The sequence below is a fragment of the Ictalurus punctatus genome, chromosome 6 (genome assembly GCF_001660625.3).
Source record: "Ictalurus punctatus breed USDA103 chromosome 6, Coco_2.0, whole genome shotgun sequence".
Lineage (NCBI taxonomy): Eukaryota > Metazoa > Chordata > Actinopteri > Siluriformes > Ictaluridae > Ictalurus > Ictalurus punctatus.
In genome coordinates, this window is record NC_030421.2 from 21,379,448 (window position 1) to 21,399,567 (window position 20,120).

Here is a 20,120-nt window from a genome sequence, read left to right on the forward strand (position 1 = left end):
TGTTACAAGCAGCCAGTTCTATGCAATCATGTGTAATTTATTTTAGTCACTTTTTAAATAAGTGATTTAAATACATTAAAATTAAATAAATAAATTTAAAGTACTTATGTATGCAATGCACACATCCAGAGCATGCGAATTTCTGCAACGCCCAGATGTACAAACCAGAAACTCCCACCTAACGGAGACGTTAGTTCAGTCTGAATCGGTACAGAGAACCACAGACGTCGGGTGATAAGAATTGTAACTCAAACTACGTTTAGAAAACAAGTCACGTCTGAACTGTGATACTGTGATACAGAAATGAAAGACAGACCTAAGGCTTAACCGCTATACTCTCAGTCTTTCAGATTTCATTGGGGATCCACTGCTGTCACTGCACACAGATTTAATGTCTTAAACTGACCTAGATGCCGCCCCCCCGTGGTGGCTAATCTTAATACATCATAGTTCTCCAGCAGCTTCTCACCATATGTTTGTGTATATGAACATAGTGTTCAACATTGGTTATAGAACATGTTCACCATGATTATTAATTGCATGAACCGAATGGTCAGTATAATTTAACAGCAAATTAAGTTGTCTTACTCTATAGAGTCTATTAAAACTCCATGAATAGTAAAAATCTACCCTCTAGATGGCAGCAGGAGACTAGCACACTTGTTTATATTCTTTGAAGTATGCAGTTCCCAAGGGGCAGTGAATTGCCCAAACACAATTTATTTATTTAGAAAAAAAAACAAATTTCCACACACCAATGACTAACCATTTTCACAATAACACTAATTTGGGGGACAAAGTGAAAGCGGAAATAGTATCATTTGTTTAATTTTTTAAATATGTGATTAAACCTAGTTTCATTGTACCTCATATCTATCAGGTTACATAACGAAGCTTGAAACAGGCCTATATCTTCCATTCTTATGAACACAGTCAAAGATTAAACGCACAATAGGGAAATATGAACAAAAAGAATTTCACAAAGTTTTCATAACATTTCCATCCAGCTGGGTGTGCCTCCTTCCTCTCTCTCTCTTGCTAACTCACTCCCCTTCAGCGAACTCCACAGGAGGTTCAACCTCTTCTGTTCCCAGACTTTAGACTGGTGGGAACTTGCTGCGGGTAGTGCTGTAATTGGGTGCTATTTTTACATTCAACATGCACAATCTGTCAAGGTCTGCTCCTCAGGGATGTGCCACCAGCAGTATACTTAAGCTGCGGAATTTCACCCAGGACAGCATTCCAGATGTGATGGAAAACATCTGGTCCCAGCTGCTCTTCCCCAAGATTAAGTACTCCTTAGTCTTTAGTATGAACAATATGAGAACCCCCATCTTGCTTTGGATTATGATTTTTTAAATACAAATGGTGGATTAAGAAGTGCTAGGGTGGGGAGGAAGATGGACCAGATGCTCACTCACAAGATGTGTAGTCCACCCCATTCAGCTCATAGTTAATATAGTTCAATGAAGTCTGATCTATGCCCCCCCCCCCAAAAAAAAGTGACTGAATTTCCATTCTTACCCCTACATACTATCTGATAACAAGTATAGTGATAATCAATGACCGTGACATCAAACCACATTGATTTGCCTAACTTATTTATTTGTTGTTGCTTTAATTTAAAAAAAAGCAAAGAAAGACTGCTTTTACTTTGTTGCATGTAATCATTATAGAAACACATCAATGTTTTCTTGATACACCAGGTTACATTTAGACATTGAAAACATACAAAGTTCTTTTCTCTTGAACTTCCTGACACAAAAGAGATTAACTATAGTATACTGCATTGAAGACTGAAACTGTACACAATCAAAGAACACAAGTAAATTTGCACAATTTCCCCATGCATCCCTCATGAAAAGGGAACAATAATCTATTCGTCTTGACTATTGTTTAGTGTAAAATTACATAATCATCTTAAAAGCTTGAAAATCATTAAACACCTGCAGAAGCAAATGTTGAACCTTCTCCCAGGGGCTGTGTCTTCAAAAATGTCTGCCAAGACCTTCATAAATTTAACAACACAAAATGTACACTGAAGAATAAAGAGGAAATATTATATTAAGTATATTTAAAAGCAAAGCACCCACTTTCCTGATCAGTGACTAAATCTTAAACTGAACATATAGTTTACCTGTGTTTTGCTGGTGTAGATCATACTGTGTTAGCATTCAGACATTTGAAATAATTCAATGTATAGTGCTTTTCACTCAAAAACATCTGGATTAGTCCCAAGTAAATCACTGCATATACAATTTGCCAGCTAAAAAAATAAAGTAAAACCACCCATCTTCAAATGGTGAGAATGTGAAAAAATAAGCAAGAAAAAAAGAAATAACTAAATAAATATCAACTACTATTATTAGCCTTTTACATACACAAAATTGGGTTTCCTGAAAATCATCCCTGTTGATTTATGAATAGGCAAGTGTACATGCAGTTATGAGTAATTAAGCCAGATGAGACGTCCTTTTTTGGGGGGGGTGCACAGCTTAGTCTCTGGTGTACATGGATTCCTCTCAGTCATTTCCTCAAGCTAGACATCAGATTAACTAATCTATTTCCCTTAAAATCAGTTCAGCAAGCCAAAAGTACTTTTCAGGTACCTCAGTGAGGTTGACAATGCTCTGTTCAAACAACTGAGAATGTCAATCAAGCACATTGTAGGAGATATGGTGGTACTCTGCTTTTTTGCTTTTCTGTCTGTTTGTGCATGAGTTTAGAAGCAGCTGTACTGCATTTTGAATGCTGGTAATGGAACAAGTGTTTATAGTTGATCCACAAGATCAAAGATCCACATTTGAAAAATAAGTAGTAAACAAAATTATTTTCTATTTTGAAAAGGTAGATTTTGATCAAATGCAAGACTCAGAAGGCCTTTGGGTTTTCTTAGTTTACCTTCAGGCTGTAGAGATCACAAGTTATTTGGCTTTGTAAAGAACAAGGGTAATATATTATGAAATAAGGTCTATCTGAACGGATCAGTTGTTACAAAATTATAAAAACTTTGGCAATTCAGCTAAAAGATTGTGCACTGTGAGAATTAAAAAGTGTAGGGGACAAAAACAAGAAAGACAAGACAAACCAATCAAAATGTCTTTTCTTACCCTTGTGTAAGCAAAACAAGTGCAACCTTAGTTTAGATTTTTTTCAGCAGAAAATTATCCAAAAGTCTCATTTGCAATCTGTGTACAGCACTTCACATGAACATGATGCCCAGACATTGCATGATGTCAAACATCTACAGCATCATAATTCCAACCATTAATATTAATGCCTTGATTAAACAGGAATTTTAAAATGTATTCCACCCAAGACAGTGAGGAAAGCATCACCTCCCATCTCTATCCCAAGGTAAATATGTGGTATGCCTTATGTAGCCAAATACTGCTGTATGGAATATTTGAGTCAACAATGCACTGATTAAGTCTTTAAAAGTATAAGATTTGGCAATGACAAGAACATCATAATTGTACAATCATTTGGTAACCGTCTTTAAGTTTGGGTTTGATGGTGAAGAGTCACAAAATGGCACCCTGAGAGGGAGTGAAGATGACTGGTCATTATGGGGATGGAACAGACACTTCCAGAAGCCGGTTGTTTTTACGCTTGCAGGCGACTTGATTGCTGCTCTTGGGTCCGCCTTGGATAAATTTGACACACACTTTATCCTGCTTGAACTGCACAAGGAATCTGCAAGCAACATTGGGAGAATCAAGAATTACTAAAGTACTACAGTAGTTATGCTCACTATGTATGCATAAAAACAGTGTGAAGAACACTTACTCATCTGAGATGTCAACACTGATTGGTTCCATGTCAGCTGAAGCAGAACCTGTGCGATAGAGCTTGGTGATGATCTCTATTAATCGATCACTGCTCAGCAAGAAGTCACCTTTGGCTGCTGACGCAGTGCCCTACAGAGAGAGCATTAGAATTCTAACGTTAAGATAAAGGTAAATCACTAAAATCACTTCATACACTGAGGCGAATTTACATTTTAAAACACATTCAAACCACAAAATGTTGGAGTACTTTAAATGAAAAATCCAACTTCCATATTAATCTTTATAAGTAACAGTCTTCAATGGCATCCAAGATTTATTTTAGTTTAAACTTGTTTCATTGACATGTTGACTTCGCTTTGGTTAATGGTTTCCTACATTACCCGCAAATCTCATCAGATCAGGTCAGGTTACAGAGCTTCAACTTTCATGCTAATACAGCCTTCAATGGCATTATGCTTGTCATTTCGCAACGGTGTCCAATAACTGCATTGTGTTTTTGGATCTTTAAGTTCAACATTTACTGTCGCCATTACTTCTACGATGATTTCTCATTAATATGATACTGAAGGTCACTGGGAAATGGTAACAGAAAAGAAGCGCTCACTCTTATTTTTAGGAGATAATGAAACCAGACTGTTATCCCTTATGTCTGAGATTGTTGAAATTTGTTCTCCTATAAAACACCACTGTAACTGCACTAGCAAAGTCCTCCTTTGACAGAGTGGCACACAATGGCTAACCTCTCAAGGGAATAACAAAAATACAGCACCAACCAACAAATTAGCATCAGAATTGCGAAGCACATCACACATATTTCTACATTAAACAATAAAATGTCCTTCAGGGTGGAGTTTTCCTTTAACATCATATTTAAGATCAGTCATTGTACAAAAGCATGATGAGTCAGGGCTTTACCTCTTTGAGTTTGAGAGCAAAGAAGCAATCATTCTGTGTGCTAACAGAGACACTGGCGAGATCAGGAAGCGGGACACTGGCTTTTAACTGACCAGACTTCTGATCAGCCAGAACAAAGTTTTTCTTGGTGAGGAGGAAGATTCTGGAAGCACCCTTAAAATGTGACACAGCAGTAAACGGTTAATTAAGCCTAATATTTGTATGAAGCTCTGACTCACTGAGCTGCTATAGCTGATTTTAGACAGCTCTTTCTGAAGCTTACCTTGCCATTGGCCCTGTTGATTTTATTGACCACATCTGCAAGAAGCACCTTCTCATCTACCACGCTGTTTAGCTTCTGGTACTTAGGGTTTTTGTTAATCTCCAGATAATCTCCTTTGAAAGGCTGTCCCACACTGTGGAACAAATAAGAATCAACTTGTACAGTATTAGACAAAAAAATGTGATACACATGAATACAGTGTAAATGTTTGCTCATACCTGCTGGGGTACAGAGCCTTCTTGTCTTTGAAGATCTTACTTGCTTCCAGTTTCTCTTCATAGATGGCTTTCTTCTCTTCTGTGAACTGGCTTCTGTATTTCTTGCACTGAATTTTAGGATGTAGTGGGGAAGATTTATAGAGGGTTAGTAGAGCTGTCCCCGATTAAAGATTTTCTTGTTTGACCAAAAATCTCATGCAGACAAATTATTCCTGGCAAAAGGCTCATGAATGAACACACTAAACACATTATGTGTATTATATAACTTGTTAAACATATTTCATATGAAAAATATGCATCAAAGAAAAATGGGCATGGGGTAAGCTACATTATTAGTGCACTTATTGGTTATTTAAAATGGAAACTAGCATGGCTAGATGACTTCTACCATGCTAGTATCTCCAATGTCTTCTATAGTATTAAAAAAAAGTAGTACATCATCTGAATTTGTGCAGTGGAACACTATTAGCAGAGTTTACATTCCACCTTGTTGGACTAATCAATGCCTCCCCGTGGATGTGATACAGAACGCATGCATGTGAACAACGGAAAGAGAATGATGTTTTCAACTTGTACAGACACGGATTACATGGCTCATTTGTAGATTCACAGACACATTTGCAGATCGAATTATAAATATAAATGTTAAAAACATTTTATGTTTGGTCTTAGGTGCAGCTCTAATGGCTAGATCAATGTTTTCTAAATAAAAAAATGTTGGTGTTGATTGAATAAGAGGACTAACCCTCCATAGATGGAAAATCTTTCGGAGCTCCTCATGTGTGCCCTCCAGGAACAGGTAAGACCTTGATGGCCAGCTCTTATCAATTGGTGACATTGAAGGCAATGTCTTCTTCAAACCAAGGAAATACTTCTGCATCTATAGATAAATATATGTATACCAAGTGTGTGTTTAAACATAGCCATCTCTCAATAATGCAGAAAGTAAATGCAGGACAATTATTAACAGACTTACAATTCTCTGAATGGTGAAGTCATAGATCTTCTTGCCAGCATTCGCTCTGAAGAACTTCCTGTATTCCCGTCGGACCTGAAAATGAAGAGGAACCTAATCTATCACTTGCAATCAATCACACTGATGTTTGTTCGACCATTCTGATGAAAATCTGTGCAATGATCCTTTCAGGAAACAAGGTTAGTTTTAAACATTTGTTAGTAGAAAACAGGGAGATACACATACAAATGAATGCAGGGAAAAAAAATGTTCTGGATCCTGTAACAATGAGAGAGGAAATTTTGCTATTCCTGTTGTTATAATATATAATAATAATAATCATAATAATAATCATAATAATAATAATAAAAGTGTTAAAAATACTAAGAATACAAAGACAGTGGTCTCCTTTTTCGATAAATCATACAACAGCTTCTCCTCCTAAAAGATTGAAGACGCTGCTAAAGCAAAATAAACTAATCATCATACAAAAACATAATACCTACAACATTTAGGAGAACTCAAAACCAAAATGCTAAAAAGCAACATATAGCAAGTTAGTTTGTTAGTTGGCAAAGCATGCACACATCAGGCTGGAGGACAAATACATATACAGATGGAAAGAGACAGGAAGATAGGTGGACAGATAGACAGACAGGGAAAATCTCCAGGCAAACACAGTGGTGTCAGTGAAGGTCAGACTTTCTGAAGATTCAACATATAAATTGCACTCTTATTTGAAGGGCAAAAAATATCTGCCTTTCTTCTATCCAGAAGTGGCTTATCTAAAGCCCTGGATTATGAGAGCAGATTTGAATCTGTTTCATGAAGCATGGCTGACAGTGCACGCTCAGGGCACATATCTAAAATCTCATCCTTACTTTCCACACATTAATCCATGTCAGATCAGAGGCAGCATGGCCCTTCGTACTGTATACTAGGGATTCCCAACCTTTTTAAACAAAGCAGACCAGACTGCAGCCCACAACATTTTTGAGAGAGAAATGTGTGGGATGCGGGGCATAGGTTAGGGTAGGAGAGGCATCATAGTGCAAGAGGAAATGATATTGTAATGGTCGAAGTTTGTTTTGAGATACTTGCTGAGGCACAATGTGAATGGAATTTTATAGTAATGTTAGTTAACTAGCTTAGTGTTTGCATATAGTGCTATGCCTGGAAATGCTGATAAGGGTTAAAAGTTTAATTAACAAATGAAACTGATGTTAAAACCTGGAACTCATTAATCTTTCAGTTTCAGTTATCAGATTTATTTGTTTAATGGCACACTTTACCCTTACATAGTGCCCCTACTACTGCATTGTTACAGCTTGGTACAACCTCATAGCCTTGTACTAGTCTGCAACCCAGTGGTTAGGAACCTCTGCTGCATACATTCAATGGTTTATTTTATATTTGGTCATTAGTCAGAGGCATGCAGAAGATGGTTTACACTGGACAAAATTTAATTTTATTAAGCAGACATTTGCTGCAGAAATGAATGGCATCGTTGTATGTTTTATGGCTAGCTTCCTCATCTGACAGTGACACCCTGAGGCAGGATGTTGGTGTTTCATATCCCCCCTTTGACAGAATGGTTCATGATGGGACAGGGCCAGTGCACTAGTTGGCAGGTACCTTGAGTCCCAACCAGTAGGCCCAAATGACAGCGACAGCATGCTTACGCCTGGCCTCCTCCTTCAGCCGTTTTAGCTCTCTGCGTGCCTGTGAGAAAAGGAGGGAGAGGGACGAGGAATGCAGAAGAGAGTGAAGCTGTTGAAAACAGTAGAGCAGTATAAAGAGGAGGCACATAACCAGCCTAGAGCAGGAGCAAACGGGTGGGCACTCACACAAAGATACACTGTATTTCCATTACCAGGACTCTCAGATAAGGTGTTAAGCAGAAGTTATGCATTTAAATCAGTGGGGTTATCCCTCTGAAATCACAATTTCATTTCAGGGGACTGAGGGAATGGAGAGAAACATAAATCACGAACAGACTTTCAAGCTGCTCATCACACACAAATATACATACACACACTCAGAAACATGGACACCTGGTAAAAACCAAGCAAGGCCAAACAAAGATGTTTGGTCAGATCATGAACAGAAATGTGGTAAATGGAATGGACTCTTAGATATGCTAAAATCATATATACCTCCTCATATACCTCATGCTTTTGTTCTTAGTGGGTGGACATTAATCAGCCTGAGAAGCCCAAAATAGTTCTTGCCTGCTACATGGCAATTTGCCCATATACCTGGAAACATGTCTGCATGAGATTAAATCCTGCCAGAGCAAAGAGGCTTAAGATTGGATCCTTAAGCTACAACTTCATGTGCTATAGGTTACAGTTAGGTGAATGTGAGCTATGATACAACACTCTTAGCATGCATTAGATGAGATGGGATGGGATGGGTTCCAGGGCAATGAGGCTCATGGTCCTCTCAACCTCAGTGCAATGCGGAGATGAAAAGAAAAAAAAAATCATGGACAGTAGCCTCTCACACTTCATCAATACCTTAGTTCCTTGCCAGCCGGCCCATATGATGGACACGGCGTGTTTATTCCGAGCCTCATGCTTTAAGCACCGCAGTTCTCTCCGAGCCTTGTTTTTTTAAAAAGGGATTTTAATGGAAGGTAAAGAAACATGAAGAAGTTAGAAACACAGATCAGGTAAGGCTATTAAGAGAAAGCAAATGAAAGCAGACAGCATTAAGCATTCAGAAAACCATAAAGATGTATGATGCAAAGAGTCTACATTATAATGTAGACTGTACATACCGTTTACATTATAATGTCTTTGATTATAATGTATGTTCAAGCAGGATAACACTGGCAATGCATGACTATCCTTGCATAATACTGCAACTCAAGATAGTCAAGCATTAAATGTGAGTAAAATAGTGTTTGATGCTTATCTGAGGGGGAAAAAACGGTCATGGAGCACAGAGATAACATGCTGCTGCAAAGGGCAAAGGATGACAATAATAATGCCTTTGTCTGTGACTAAGATTTGTCAAGCTTTGTTTTGACTATAACATAAATGTAGGCACAAAGCTTACTCTGTGTACTCAATACATACAAGAAGTAATTATAATAAAACATCAAATAATCTGATCCTTTAAATTGAGATGGCATTATCATTTCACCCAACATATATGTTAATGCTACAAGAGTCAAGGTTTGAATAAGGGGTTAGTATGTTCCCAGAATCCAACTCAAAATGTAACCTACGAATGAGCAAAACAAAATTAGTCAGACACCCAGCTACAGGAAGTTAGTAGATGGATAGACAACACAGTTTCACTGGACGGATGCTCGGAATGTCTCAGAAACTAACTAGCCGGCTGGTAAAATACCTTCATTCCCAGCCAGGCTGCCCAAATGGCAGACACAGCGCGTTTATTCCGAATCTCCTCCTTCATACGATGCAGTTCCCAGCGAGCCTGCAGAGTTTAGCCGATTAGGCCAAGCAGCAGCACACACAGGAGGATAAAGATTAGAATAAAGAAGAGAGGAAGGACTCACTTGAAATAAGCACTGAAATAAGCAATAGTGAGTTTAAGAAGGAAAAGCAGTGGCGCTGCTCTCAAAACCAACAGTGTAATGTGTTGGCATAAGCCAGTGGCGTTTGGTGGATGTTGACCTGAAAATGAGATGTTTGCCCAACTGGTGGTTTCCCTTTGTGATTAATTTTTTTTTCCAAATGCGACTCAGTACCTGTGTTCCATGCCAATAGGCTGCAATAGTGGTCACTGCCTCTTTGCATCTCTTCTGGTATTTCAGTTCACGCAGCAACTTGCGTGCCTGTGAGAGACAGAGTGATGAAGGAAAGGGAATAATGGCACAATTCTCAGAGACATGGTGCCCAGAATTAACTGAAGAGAAACACAGAATAATGCAGAGTTTTATTCCTACCTTCCATCCTCTGATGAAAGACTGAACCACTATGGAGGAGCTCTTAATCTTCTGGTATTTCTTTTGTTGCTGTAATGAAAAGTATCAAGAAAACACTGTGCTAAGTGCCACGGAAGTGCTGCAAAACAGCAATACATTTACTAATAAATAAATCAAAGCCAATAAGACAAGAAAAGGCAATTTGTGCATGGAAAGGAAGATGAACCTACAGCATATCTACGGTACCAAGCAGACACCACCACCTGGCTCTTCTTCAGTAGCAGGAAATGTGTGCGGCACTTCCAGCCACGATAGATCTTCTGGATGAGTGTGGCCAAGTCCTCCAGACACTGCCTTCTTTTCTCCTCCAGGAAAAAGAGCTGAGAGAAAACAAAAACCACAGTATGAACATGAATGCCAGCAGAGAAACAACGTGACAGTCACCCAAAATCATGGGAGCCTTATACTAAATAACCAGCATGAGACTAAATTATTTATAATGATTTCGTGAAGCAAATAATATGTCACAATGGTAATATCTATTAAGCCCAAGAAAAGCACCACAATGAACATATTTCATTATGATAAAAGAATATTAAGGCCTAGAAATTAAAATGCCAGTGGATGGCATTGCTGAATCGCAGATTCAGGGGCCCAGGTTTGCATGTTCTCTCCATGTCTGTGTAGATTTCCTCTGGGTTCTCCAGTTTCCTCTCACATCTCTAAATCAAGCTGGTAGCTGAATTGGCTATGCTAAATTGGCTGTGTGCGTGCAACAGTGACTACATTTACATGGACAGCAGTAATCTAATTATTGACCTTACTCTGAGTAAGATAATAATGTGATTAAGGTGTTTACATGAGTCGCTTTTAGAATACTCCTGTCATGTTCCCATTTTACATGTTATAGAACATAATTAGATTAACAGCCCGCGTCATTACTTCACCGCGCCACGCCGTCCGACGTCCCTCCAGAATTTCACGTATCAACATACAGTTAGTCTTCGTTATGGTACCGTATACAGTTTTGGGTGTTTTTATTGAATTTTTTTACGAACACTAAGTGCAATTAATTATTTATCATGCTGTATGTGCTAATAGACAACTTGAAGCCGTGGGTTGCGTCTCAAACCGCGTACTTACCGTCTATATAGTTAGAGATACATGTATTTTTCCCCACTACAGGCAGGTAAGTACGCCGTTTGGGACGCAGCTGAACTCGTAAAACTGCAGTGCGTGATCGTGTCCTGTCGCAAAATGCGGTGAAAACTCACATGACGTTCATAATGTGATTAAGGTGTTTACATGTCTGTAATACATGCCCATAATGCGATTAAAACAGGAGTACTCCACCCGTCTTAGTTCGATTATTGTTTCCTTCGAGTATGACCTTAATTAGATTAAGGTAATTAAAAATGGCTGTTTACATGGTAGTTTCTTAATCAAAGTATGGTCTTAATCGGGTTAAGAGTGGATTATTGTTGTCCATGTAAACGCACTGAGTGTGTGCAGGTGTGTGTATGCATAGTGCCCTGTGATGGACTGGCATCAAATTCAAGGAGTATTCCCTGCTTCGGGCCCAGCGTTCCTGGGATAGGCTCAGGATCTACAGCAACCCTGACCAGGATAAAGTGGTTACTGAAGATGAGTGAATGACAGGACCTGCAGAGGTCTTATAATTCATTCAAACTCTGGACCTGCCTCATCACACCTGGGGCATGACTATAATTTATCACAAGCTACCATCCAGTGTCACCCAAATGAGGATGGGTTCCCGTTTCGAGTCTCCTAAATGTTTCTTACTTATGCCATACTATGGGATTGTTTTTCTTGCCACTACATTTGGATTGCTCATTAAAGGATCATTAATTTTAAAAGTGCGAAATAGAACTAAAATGTATTATCATCCCAATGAATATGCCTTTCATATATTATTCAGTATATATTACTGAAAATTACAAAAAGTTTAGCAACCAATATCATCAATCTAGGCCAAATAGGTGCTAATATCCTAAGATTAGACCAATACTGACAATGGCTGCCAAGTATACTCTATTCCTGGCATTGGTGTTCAACAAATAGCTAAATAATACTGTTTTATCAAATATCTGCAGAGTTGGAAGCTCTTACAAGAAGAATCAGAGGAACCTGAATACAAATCACTTACTGATAGAGTTTTAAAGAACAGTTGGAGATAAAGATTACAGAGGTTGACTGTGCATGAATAAGATCACATTCTGAATATTTTTCAGCCATTTATGATGTTGAGGCTCAGCACAAAGCCATTTTTTTCACTCCATTGAAGCCTTTTAACTACAATCTGCTTTCCCATGTTAAATGGCAAACAGGAATGTATAAATGAAACCATGTGTTTGACCTCATCTTTTTTTGGTGGAGGGCTGATAATATTAAAGAAAAACAACTTCCTGTCTGAAAAGCTGTTCAAAACTATAGCATGACCACACATTTTGTAAAAGCCTTTTACCTTAGTGATCTTATTTCTAAATCTTTTTCAGCATAGATGTTGTCTGTGTTTTCCTATTAACCATCTAATTTCTGTGATTTCTGTGATATCTGCTTATCACGTTTCACAAGCACAGTGAAGATAATTTAAAGAGTCCAACACTACTCACGGTTCTTGGATTCCGGATAAAGATCTTGGAGCGCCCGTAGGAGAACTCCTCTTCAGGTACAGCCAAGTTTTTCAGGAGAACCTCCACACCTTCCCTGCATTCACGAAAGCCAATATTCACTCCCTCATGGTTTTGCTCAATGTATCCACACCAGTAGGCATGACAGTAACAGGCAAACATCAGCAAGAGACAAAACAATGAAGCAACTAGGGGTACTGGTAGCATGACAGGGCAAAGAAAAAATGCAGCAAACACTACAATCTGCCCCACATCTAAAGGTAGCACAAGAGAACAAAGATGTCAGCATACCACAGAAACTACTTGAACAATTCTAACATGTGATATGATTCAGAAAGTTATCTTCGTTTTCAATGAAACTTGAATGAATTCCTGGTGGCAGTGATGTGTGGGAATTCTGTCCCAATATGTCTAGATATAGCTGAGATCTTAGCAGTCCTGTGTCTGGATATGAACTGTCAAATTGTTGCCCTAGATAAATCAGGAAGGACATGTTGACATAACTCTCTATCTGTTGGATATCAGAAGGGTTTTTTTCCCCCTCAAAGCAAGAACAAGACATAGCATGTTTGCGTCAAAGCAGACAATGCCGATCTTGCTAACAGTGTGTAGCACATTTTAGCCCTAATTCATGAAGCTGTTCCTTCCATCCTCATATTCTTGTATATTTTTGCTCAAACCAACTGGCTGCTTAACTGACGTGTTCTTTGAAAATAAATTACAGCAGGGTTAAATTTAGACACCTAGCAGTTTTATGGTCATTTTGTTGTTGAAGTCAGGAGAACTGTATGCCATGAGAACTGTGAACAGTTCTCACATGAACAGTGGGCATCTGCTCCATTGACCTAAAAAATTCTAACACTTGTAGCTGGTGGTCTGACCTGGCAGGGCCTTTCCAACGGGGCCAGGTCTGCTTGCAGAGCATCTTATAGCGTTCCAGGCAGGGTTCGTAAGCTTGGCGAAAGGCATATCCTGCACGTCTAACACGCACATTCTCCATCAGGCCCAGGTAGTGCACTTGGTGGCATACCAGTGACTCTGTGAAGATCTGGGCTGACTTCTTGTCATTGGGTTTGATGCATCTGGAGTCACAAAGGACAACATAAGGAGGATTACTGAAACTTTGCCTACGTGTTTAACAGCAAGCTTATAAAACAAGTGTCTTGACTCAGCCACTTATGTGTTGGGGTGCTGCTATTTGCTGTTCTTACCTAATGTAGTTAGGGTTCTTGGTCTGCAAGTTCCTCATGAGTGTGCTCACTGAGGCTTTGAACTGGAATCCGGCTGTAGGAGGCCTCTTCAGGTTGACTTTGGCAGGGTTTCCCTCTGGGAAAAGTAATTTCATCAAGCTGTGTTTGGCCTTGTACATAGCTTGTGACAGGTCTCTGTATAGCAGGTCATTGTTTTTGTCCACAAAGCCCTCAACCTGATACAGCACCTACATAGGGAATTAGAAATTAGTCATTTAGACAGATTCCCATGGTTTGGTTTTCATCTACAACATATTTTTGGGTTTTGATTAACACAGTATATGCCATATTTGTCTAGAGTGATGAACTAGTTATTAAAGCTGACTTATGGAGATTTCAGAGCAGCACAGATCTGTTGTATTATTGTAATTGCTTTCAGTTTTACAAAATGTCTCTAAGAGGTTAACAGGTGACTCATGAATTTTCAAACAAGCAGCAACACATGCATTTTGTATTCATTGACATATCAACAACACACAAGGCAAACAAATGATGGTGTAAGCTAAGGTAATGTTTGCATCAAGTAACAGACAATGCAATTGTGCATGTATGTGTGGGTACCTCACCTTGCCAGCATAGTGCTGGATACGAAAACAGCTATGAGGCAAGCTGTGGTCTGTGAGGAACTTTGAGTTTTTACTCAGGCGGCTCTCAAAGTGCTGATGTTCAGCACAAACAGTGTTCAGCTTGTCCAAGAAGGTCTCATCTGTCACGGTCCCGGGCCGCAAACACTCCTCATCAAGCATGGCCAAGATCCCATTCTGGTTCTGATGGTTATAAAACAGATTATAGACCAACTGAAATTCAAGATAGCTTGCTCAGTGAATGATGTCATACACCAAAAAGCACTGAGTGAATGGAGAATAGTGTGTTCTTATGAACTAACACACCATCACATTTTGAACATGATATATAATTTTTTGGTAAAAACATGGAGTCAACATCATAAAAAATGAACAAAGAAAGTATTTTTATTTAAAATTAATTACAGCCTGACTTACATTTTCAATGAGGTCACAGATGATGGCATTATTGAAATACTCAATGTTGGTCCATTCAATGCCCTGTAATAAAACACAAACAAGAATCAATATTTGCTGTGAGTGTCTTAATACTATCACATACAATATATGGCCAAAGGTTTGGACAACTGACTATCACAACTATGCGTTCTTTGAACATCCAATTACAGATTTAGTCCCCCTTTGCTATTAAAATAAGCTCCACTCTTCTTGGAAGGCATTCCACTAGATTTTGGAGCATGTCTGTGGGGATTTGCTTAATCAGCCAGAAGAGCATGGAGTGAGGTCAGGCACTGATGTTGGACGAGAATTTCTGGGGTGCAGTCGTCATTCCAGTTCATCCCAAAGGTGTTCAGCTGGGTTGGTAAACCATGTCTTCACAAACCTCACTTTGTGCACAGGGGCACTGTCTTCCTGGAACAGGTTTGGGCCTCTTAGTTCCAGTTAAGGGAAATTGTGAGACAACTGTTGGGGGAAAGCCAATATATGGGTGTGATGGTCAGGTGTCCACATACTCTTGGCCATATAGTGAACAATCTTATAGATTTCACACACAAACCTTAGAGGTTTAAGGGGTAAAGCCATGTAGGCTTTTTATACCAGGTTTCAATACAAATTTAAAGTGTTGTGGGGAAGAAATAAAGATGACGTTTTCATCAATTAAATGAAATAATTAATCATAAAAGCACCATCTGTCAGGTTTCAACAACAGCCCAAAACATGAGTCGACTGTGAATGTAATGAGCTGGAAAACTTCTGTAGGCTAATTTGACTATGTGAACAGCTTCATGAGGAGGGAGTGAGTGGAAGTGGGAAGGCAAGTAGTGGAAGGGGAAGTTGTACAGTGTAGAGTGGGTGGACTTCTCCCCAGATCACTGCATTTTCCTCCCCAGTCTCCAACACAGAGGCATTTTCCCATGTACTGGCCTGGAACTGATCCAGAGAGCTGAATATTACAATGTGGAGGTCAGAGCTGCTTTAGGGCACATAGTGCTCAGAAAGTAAACACAGCCCGTAAGCCCTCAGGGATCATGCTGTTTACCCATGCTGTTCTGACGGAATACTTCTGTGTAAAATTCACAGAGATAGATTGAGCAGCATTCAAATGAAGAAGTAGACAGGATGATGAAATGATTTGGCAATTAAAAGGATGCTGAACATTGTGTTAATGTCTGAACGCTGATAAAAGACTCGCATATAGTTACTTCATGAGGTTTTATAGTTACATAAATGTGTGATGCGCTGCCCCAGATGACATTAGTTCTCAGTTAATTAGTTCTCAGTTCTCATGTAAATCATACATGAAGATCAATTAATTCTGAAAGCAATTAAGGTTAAAGCATACTACTACTATTGATCTTAAACACTTCAGATACTGTGTGATTGCGGAAAAAATGTATCTTACCTCACGCACATACTCCTCCTGCTCCTCACGCAGGGTGAGTTCGATGAAGATCTGCTGAAGCTTCTCATTGCAGTAGTTGATGATGAACTGCTCAAAGCTGTTGTCCTGTGGAACAAACCAGATGCAGTGTGACTGTGTCGGCCATTTAAATTGCATTTGTACTGGGATAATTCAGATGCACACAGCAGCCAAACCATTAAGCACAGCAAACCTTCTGACTGAAATAGGCCCACCTATGTTTGGCTACAAATCACTGTACTCATTTAGACTCCTTGTTCTTTTTTTAAGATTTTATCTATATGCACTTAATACACAAAAGACAAATAATACCTTGATATTTCCAATAAATAATGTATCTGCATAATTAAAATGTATACCATAAAAATTTAGTATAACTAACTCTAACAACCTCTCAACACAGTCCCTTGTGACGTGTTAATATAGCAACAGCAGTTAGCTTAGTATTTATTGTTAAAGGTTAAACAATGGCTGTGTTAGTTACGATTCAGTTGGTACAGGTTAGATGATGATCAGGTTGGCATTTTGCTAAATTATGTTCCAAACTACAAAAGATTTGTTTTGTCTCTTTTTATAAGAGGCTTTTGTATGTTCACCTCTGTCATTCAGAAACAAACCTGGTGTACCTTAGACCAAAAACTACTGGTGTGCTTTTGGCACCAGACAAAAGCTTCAAAACTAATTCAAAAGACTGCATATGGTACACTGGAAAGACTCAGTCATCTCTTTGTTTAACTTGGCAGCACCAGTTTACAGCTGGCCTACCTACAAACATAGCCTATTGGCACCTCAGTCTGAAGCTGACAAAGTAATGGTGAAATCGGGTTCAACAGCTGCTTTTTCAAAGTGCAAGTGTAAAATGGCTCCACGGTCATATTAGCTATTCCCTGTACGGCAACTACATGAAAAGTGCTGCAAATCTTGGGCTGTTTCAGCAACTCAAACCTGGAGGTGCAACTTTACTACAGCCAATGATGCAATGGCAGGTACATAAAGTACACCGACACTGCCAACACTGCAGCTAATGTTGCACCTCACGGCTGGTCATGCACCTTTATAGTATAAAATTATAGAAAGAAAGGCTAAATTAAGACTAGGATTAAAGGCTTTAATCGCAGCAAGCACAGTGCCACATCACATCCTCAGAGGAGTACTTACTCCATCCTGTTGTCCCAGACACAACAACAAACAACAATAACAACATCAAGGAGAAAGGAACACAGTCAGACAGCAGGCAAATGTAATGGGCAGATGCAAATAAACAGTGAATTTTACAGACGGGTGAATATTATTGCCATATCCAGAGTTAAAACAAGCACAGTGCTGACATACTGCTAACTGCAAGCAAACCAATAAGCAGTGAATATAACCATTTCCTGTTAGGCATGCTTGTCGTAAGCAAATCTGAATGGTACCAGATGGCATAGCTAAATTGAATACTTTACAAAATAGTATATTTGCTTATAAGGTCACTTGGAAAACACTATATTTAATATTGTGTGCAGAACTGACAACAAACATTCACCAGAGAAGAATAACGTTCATGTTATGTTTAAGACAACATAAGATTTGGTATAAAATTTAAATAGAGAAGTATAAAGAATTTGAAATGTCTTGTTTAGTGTTGTGTTAAACACTGAACAAGAATTACTGATATACTGGAGGTACTGTTCTTATAAGTGACTTGATAGTATGTGATGATATGTCTTGATTAGTGCAAATAGGAGGCGTTTTAGATCTCATGTCATATTTAATTAACCAGACAGGTCTTTCTTGTTGTTGTTACTTTAGCCTTAGTCATTAACCAACAAGTCTGAACAGAAGCAGTCTACAAGCAGATGACTCATCCTGGATAAACCTTACCTCAAAGATCTCAAAACCATAAATATCCAGGACCCCCATAACCTTCTTCCGGGTTTTGGTCTGAGCCTAAACATAAAAGATGACAAAGTGTTATTCAGTATTGAACAGTCAAGATGATAAAATTATATGAAACAACATTGGGTTCATACCTTGATGCTTTCATTTATTCGATTCACAAGCCAACTGAACATACGGCTATACAAGTTTTTGGCAAGGGCATCACGTGCATAATAGGCCTAGGAAAAAAAAGATCATTTCCAGTTATTTGCTTAAGCTTTCATGTTAAATATGCTTTCATTATTTCAATAAAAGTAGTGAAGGGTTAGAGACTTTGTGGACAAAGTGCAAAATACAAATATCTAAGTTTTAAGTCTCAGCAGCTGGCACTGGGCCCCGACTGTGTCATCCATTGACATGTCAACGTAGCAGCAGAATGCAGTAAGAGGTTGAACTCTAGATGACATTATGTTAACGACACGCAAATAGAACATTACTTGGCTAGTGTCACTGAGATTATTATCACTACAGGTTCTGACAGTGATATGAACACTATATGAAGCTAAAGGTTAAAAAAAAAAAATCCATGTTTAGACCTGTAACTATGAATTCATTGCAATTTCCCGCTGTGTTTCCTTTATCTTGTCAGATGTTTGCAAGAAGAGGGTCTGACCTTTAGAGTAATGCTCCAACTCTCTGGAGTTGCTTCTTATGAAACCAAATCTGTTCTCAGGACTAGCACCTATAAGATGTGCCAATACCCCTCATACTATTTTTCTGAACGCCATTTAAAATGTGAAAATAATATTAATTTACAAACAAGGTTCTGACATTACCATGTGTGCATTTACATTGTTTATGGAGCCATACTGATAAATATTTCAAGATACTATATTACAGGAATGATTCCACTAATGTAATGTCTGTCTACTGTCAGACTGTCTACTGTCTACAGTTGTTTACCCTAAGGAGAAATGGATAGAAAAAGTACTATGTAAAAACTAGTAAAGGCAAAGGAGGAATAATGTGTGGTAAGAGAGGTGAGGTAAGCCAACCTGAGCAACGTTGAGTGTTGTGGATACTTTCTCCATCTTAGCTTCCACAGTGCGAAAACTGAAGGCTCGTTCCAGCACTGACTGATCAATGCCCAACAGCTCACACATCTCCTTCAGATCTGGGACAGGAACAGTGCAGACGAGTTACACACAGAACAGAAAGGCTAACCACATTGTTAAAGTAAAAGAGAAAATAAAACTTTAATGTATGGAAATCGTTATCCACCAGACAATACAGTTTATATTTAATTAAATTGGCATTTTTTGCTTTCTTCATATTCTATAGCCTATTAGAGCAACAAAATAACACAAAATGGCCTCATGACCAGTCACAATCTAGTATTGCTGCAGGTGGGATTTTTGTACATTGAGTGCTTATGTAAAAGGTTAAGCAGGAAGCCTCTTAAAGTGCCCCACTGAGAGCTTTTTCAAAAGATCTGGTCAATATCAGACCTAGGTCCCCTTGAGAAATGTAGGCACTACAAAAAATGAATCCTTTTCCAGACAACTAATTATTATATGTGAAAGTGTTGATAGGGGTTGCAGGAAGAACTGCAAATCTGCAAGTGAATGAAGATGGATACTATTCCTCACAAAATACTACCATGCAGGCATTTAAACTAATATGAGTTAGCTTCTTTTTTTTTTGAGTCATGAGAACATGCAAATTACTGTCCATGACATATCTGCTCAGCTATTTATAGAACTATGGCTTGCATCATCAACTTTAAGAGCAATGTTGTGTTCCCCAATTAAATACTCCCAAATACAAATTAGTATCAGGTTTTTAAACCTCCAAGGCAAATATCAATAGATGGCA

The 20,120-nt window shown here is 38.7% G+C and overlaps 1 protein-coding gene across 5 annotated transcripts in view; it reads right to left on the reverse strand.

The window, feature by feature from the left end:
- Positions 1-1,584: 1,584 nt before the first annotated feature.
- myo1b (myosin IB) overlaps positions 1,585-20,120 on the reverse strand; it is a 67,745-nt gene continuing 49,209 nt past the window's right edge. The window contains exons 11-32 of one of the 5 annotated variants that reach the window (XM_047156083.2): positions 19,301-19,419; positions 18,398-18,484; positions 18,249-18,314; positions 16,368-16,472; positions 14,942-15,004; positions 14,507-14,707; positions 13,902-14,128; positions 13,572-13,772; positions 12,673-12,766; positions 10,270-10,419; positions 10,061-10,129; positions 9,863-9,949; positions 9,502-9,588; positions 8,661-8,747; positions 7,777-7,863; positions 6,163-6,237; positions 5,932-6,066; positions 5,187-5,293; positions 4,969-5,101; positions 4,707-4,859; positions 3,790-3,920; positions 1,585-3,696 (exon numbers count right to left, since the gene is read on the reverse strand). In XM_047156083.2, coding sequence (XP_047012039.1) covers positions 3,567-3,696; positions 3,790-3,920; positions 4,707-4,859; positions 4,969-5,101; positions 5,187-5,293; positions 5,932-6,066; positions 6,163-6,237; positions 7,777-7,863; positions 8,661-8,747; positions 9,502-9,588; positions 9,863-9,949; positions 10,061-10,129; positions 10,270-10,419; positions 12,673-12,766; positions 13,572-13,772; positions 13,902-14,128; positions 14,507-14,707; positions 14,942-15,004; positions 16,368-16,472; positions 18,249-18,314; positions 18,398-18,484; positions 19,301-19,419 — 2,594 coding nt within the window. In that variant the 3' untranslated portion in view covers positions 1,585-3,566. The remainder of the gene's footprint in view (positions 3,697-3,789; positions 3,921-4,706; positions 4,860-4,968; positions 5,102-5,186; positions 5,294-5,931; positions 6,067-6,162; positions 6,238-7,776; positions 7,864-8,660; positions 8,748-9,501; positions 9,589-9,862; positions 9,950-10,060; positions 10,130-10,269; positions 10,420-12,672; positions 12,767-13,571; positions 13,773-13,901; positions 14,129-14,506; positions 14,708-14,941; positions 15,005-16,367; positions 16,473-18,248; positions 18,315-18,397; positions 18,485-19,300; positions 19,420-20,120) is intronic. The other 4 variants (XM_053680989.1, XM_053680990.1, XM_017469907.3 and 1 more) reach the window with 4 other exon arrangements.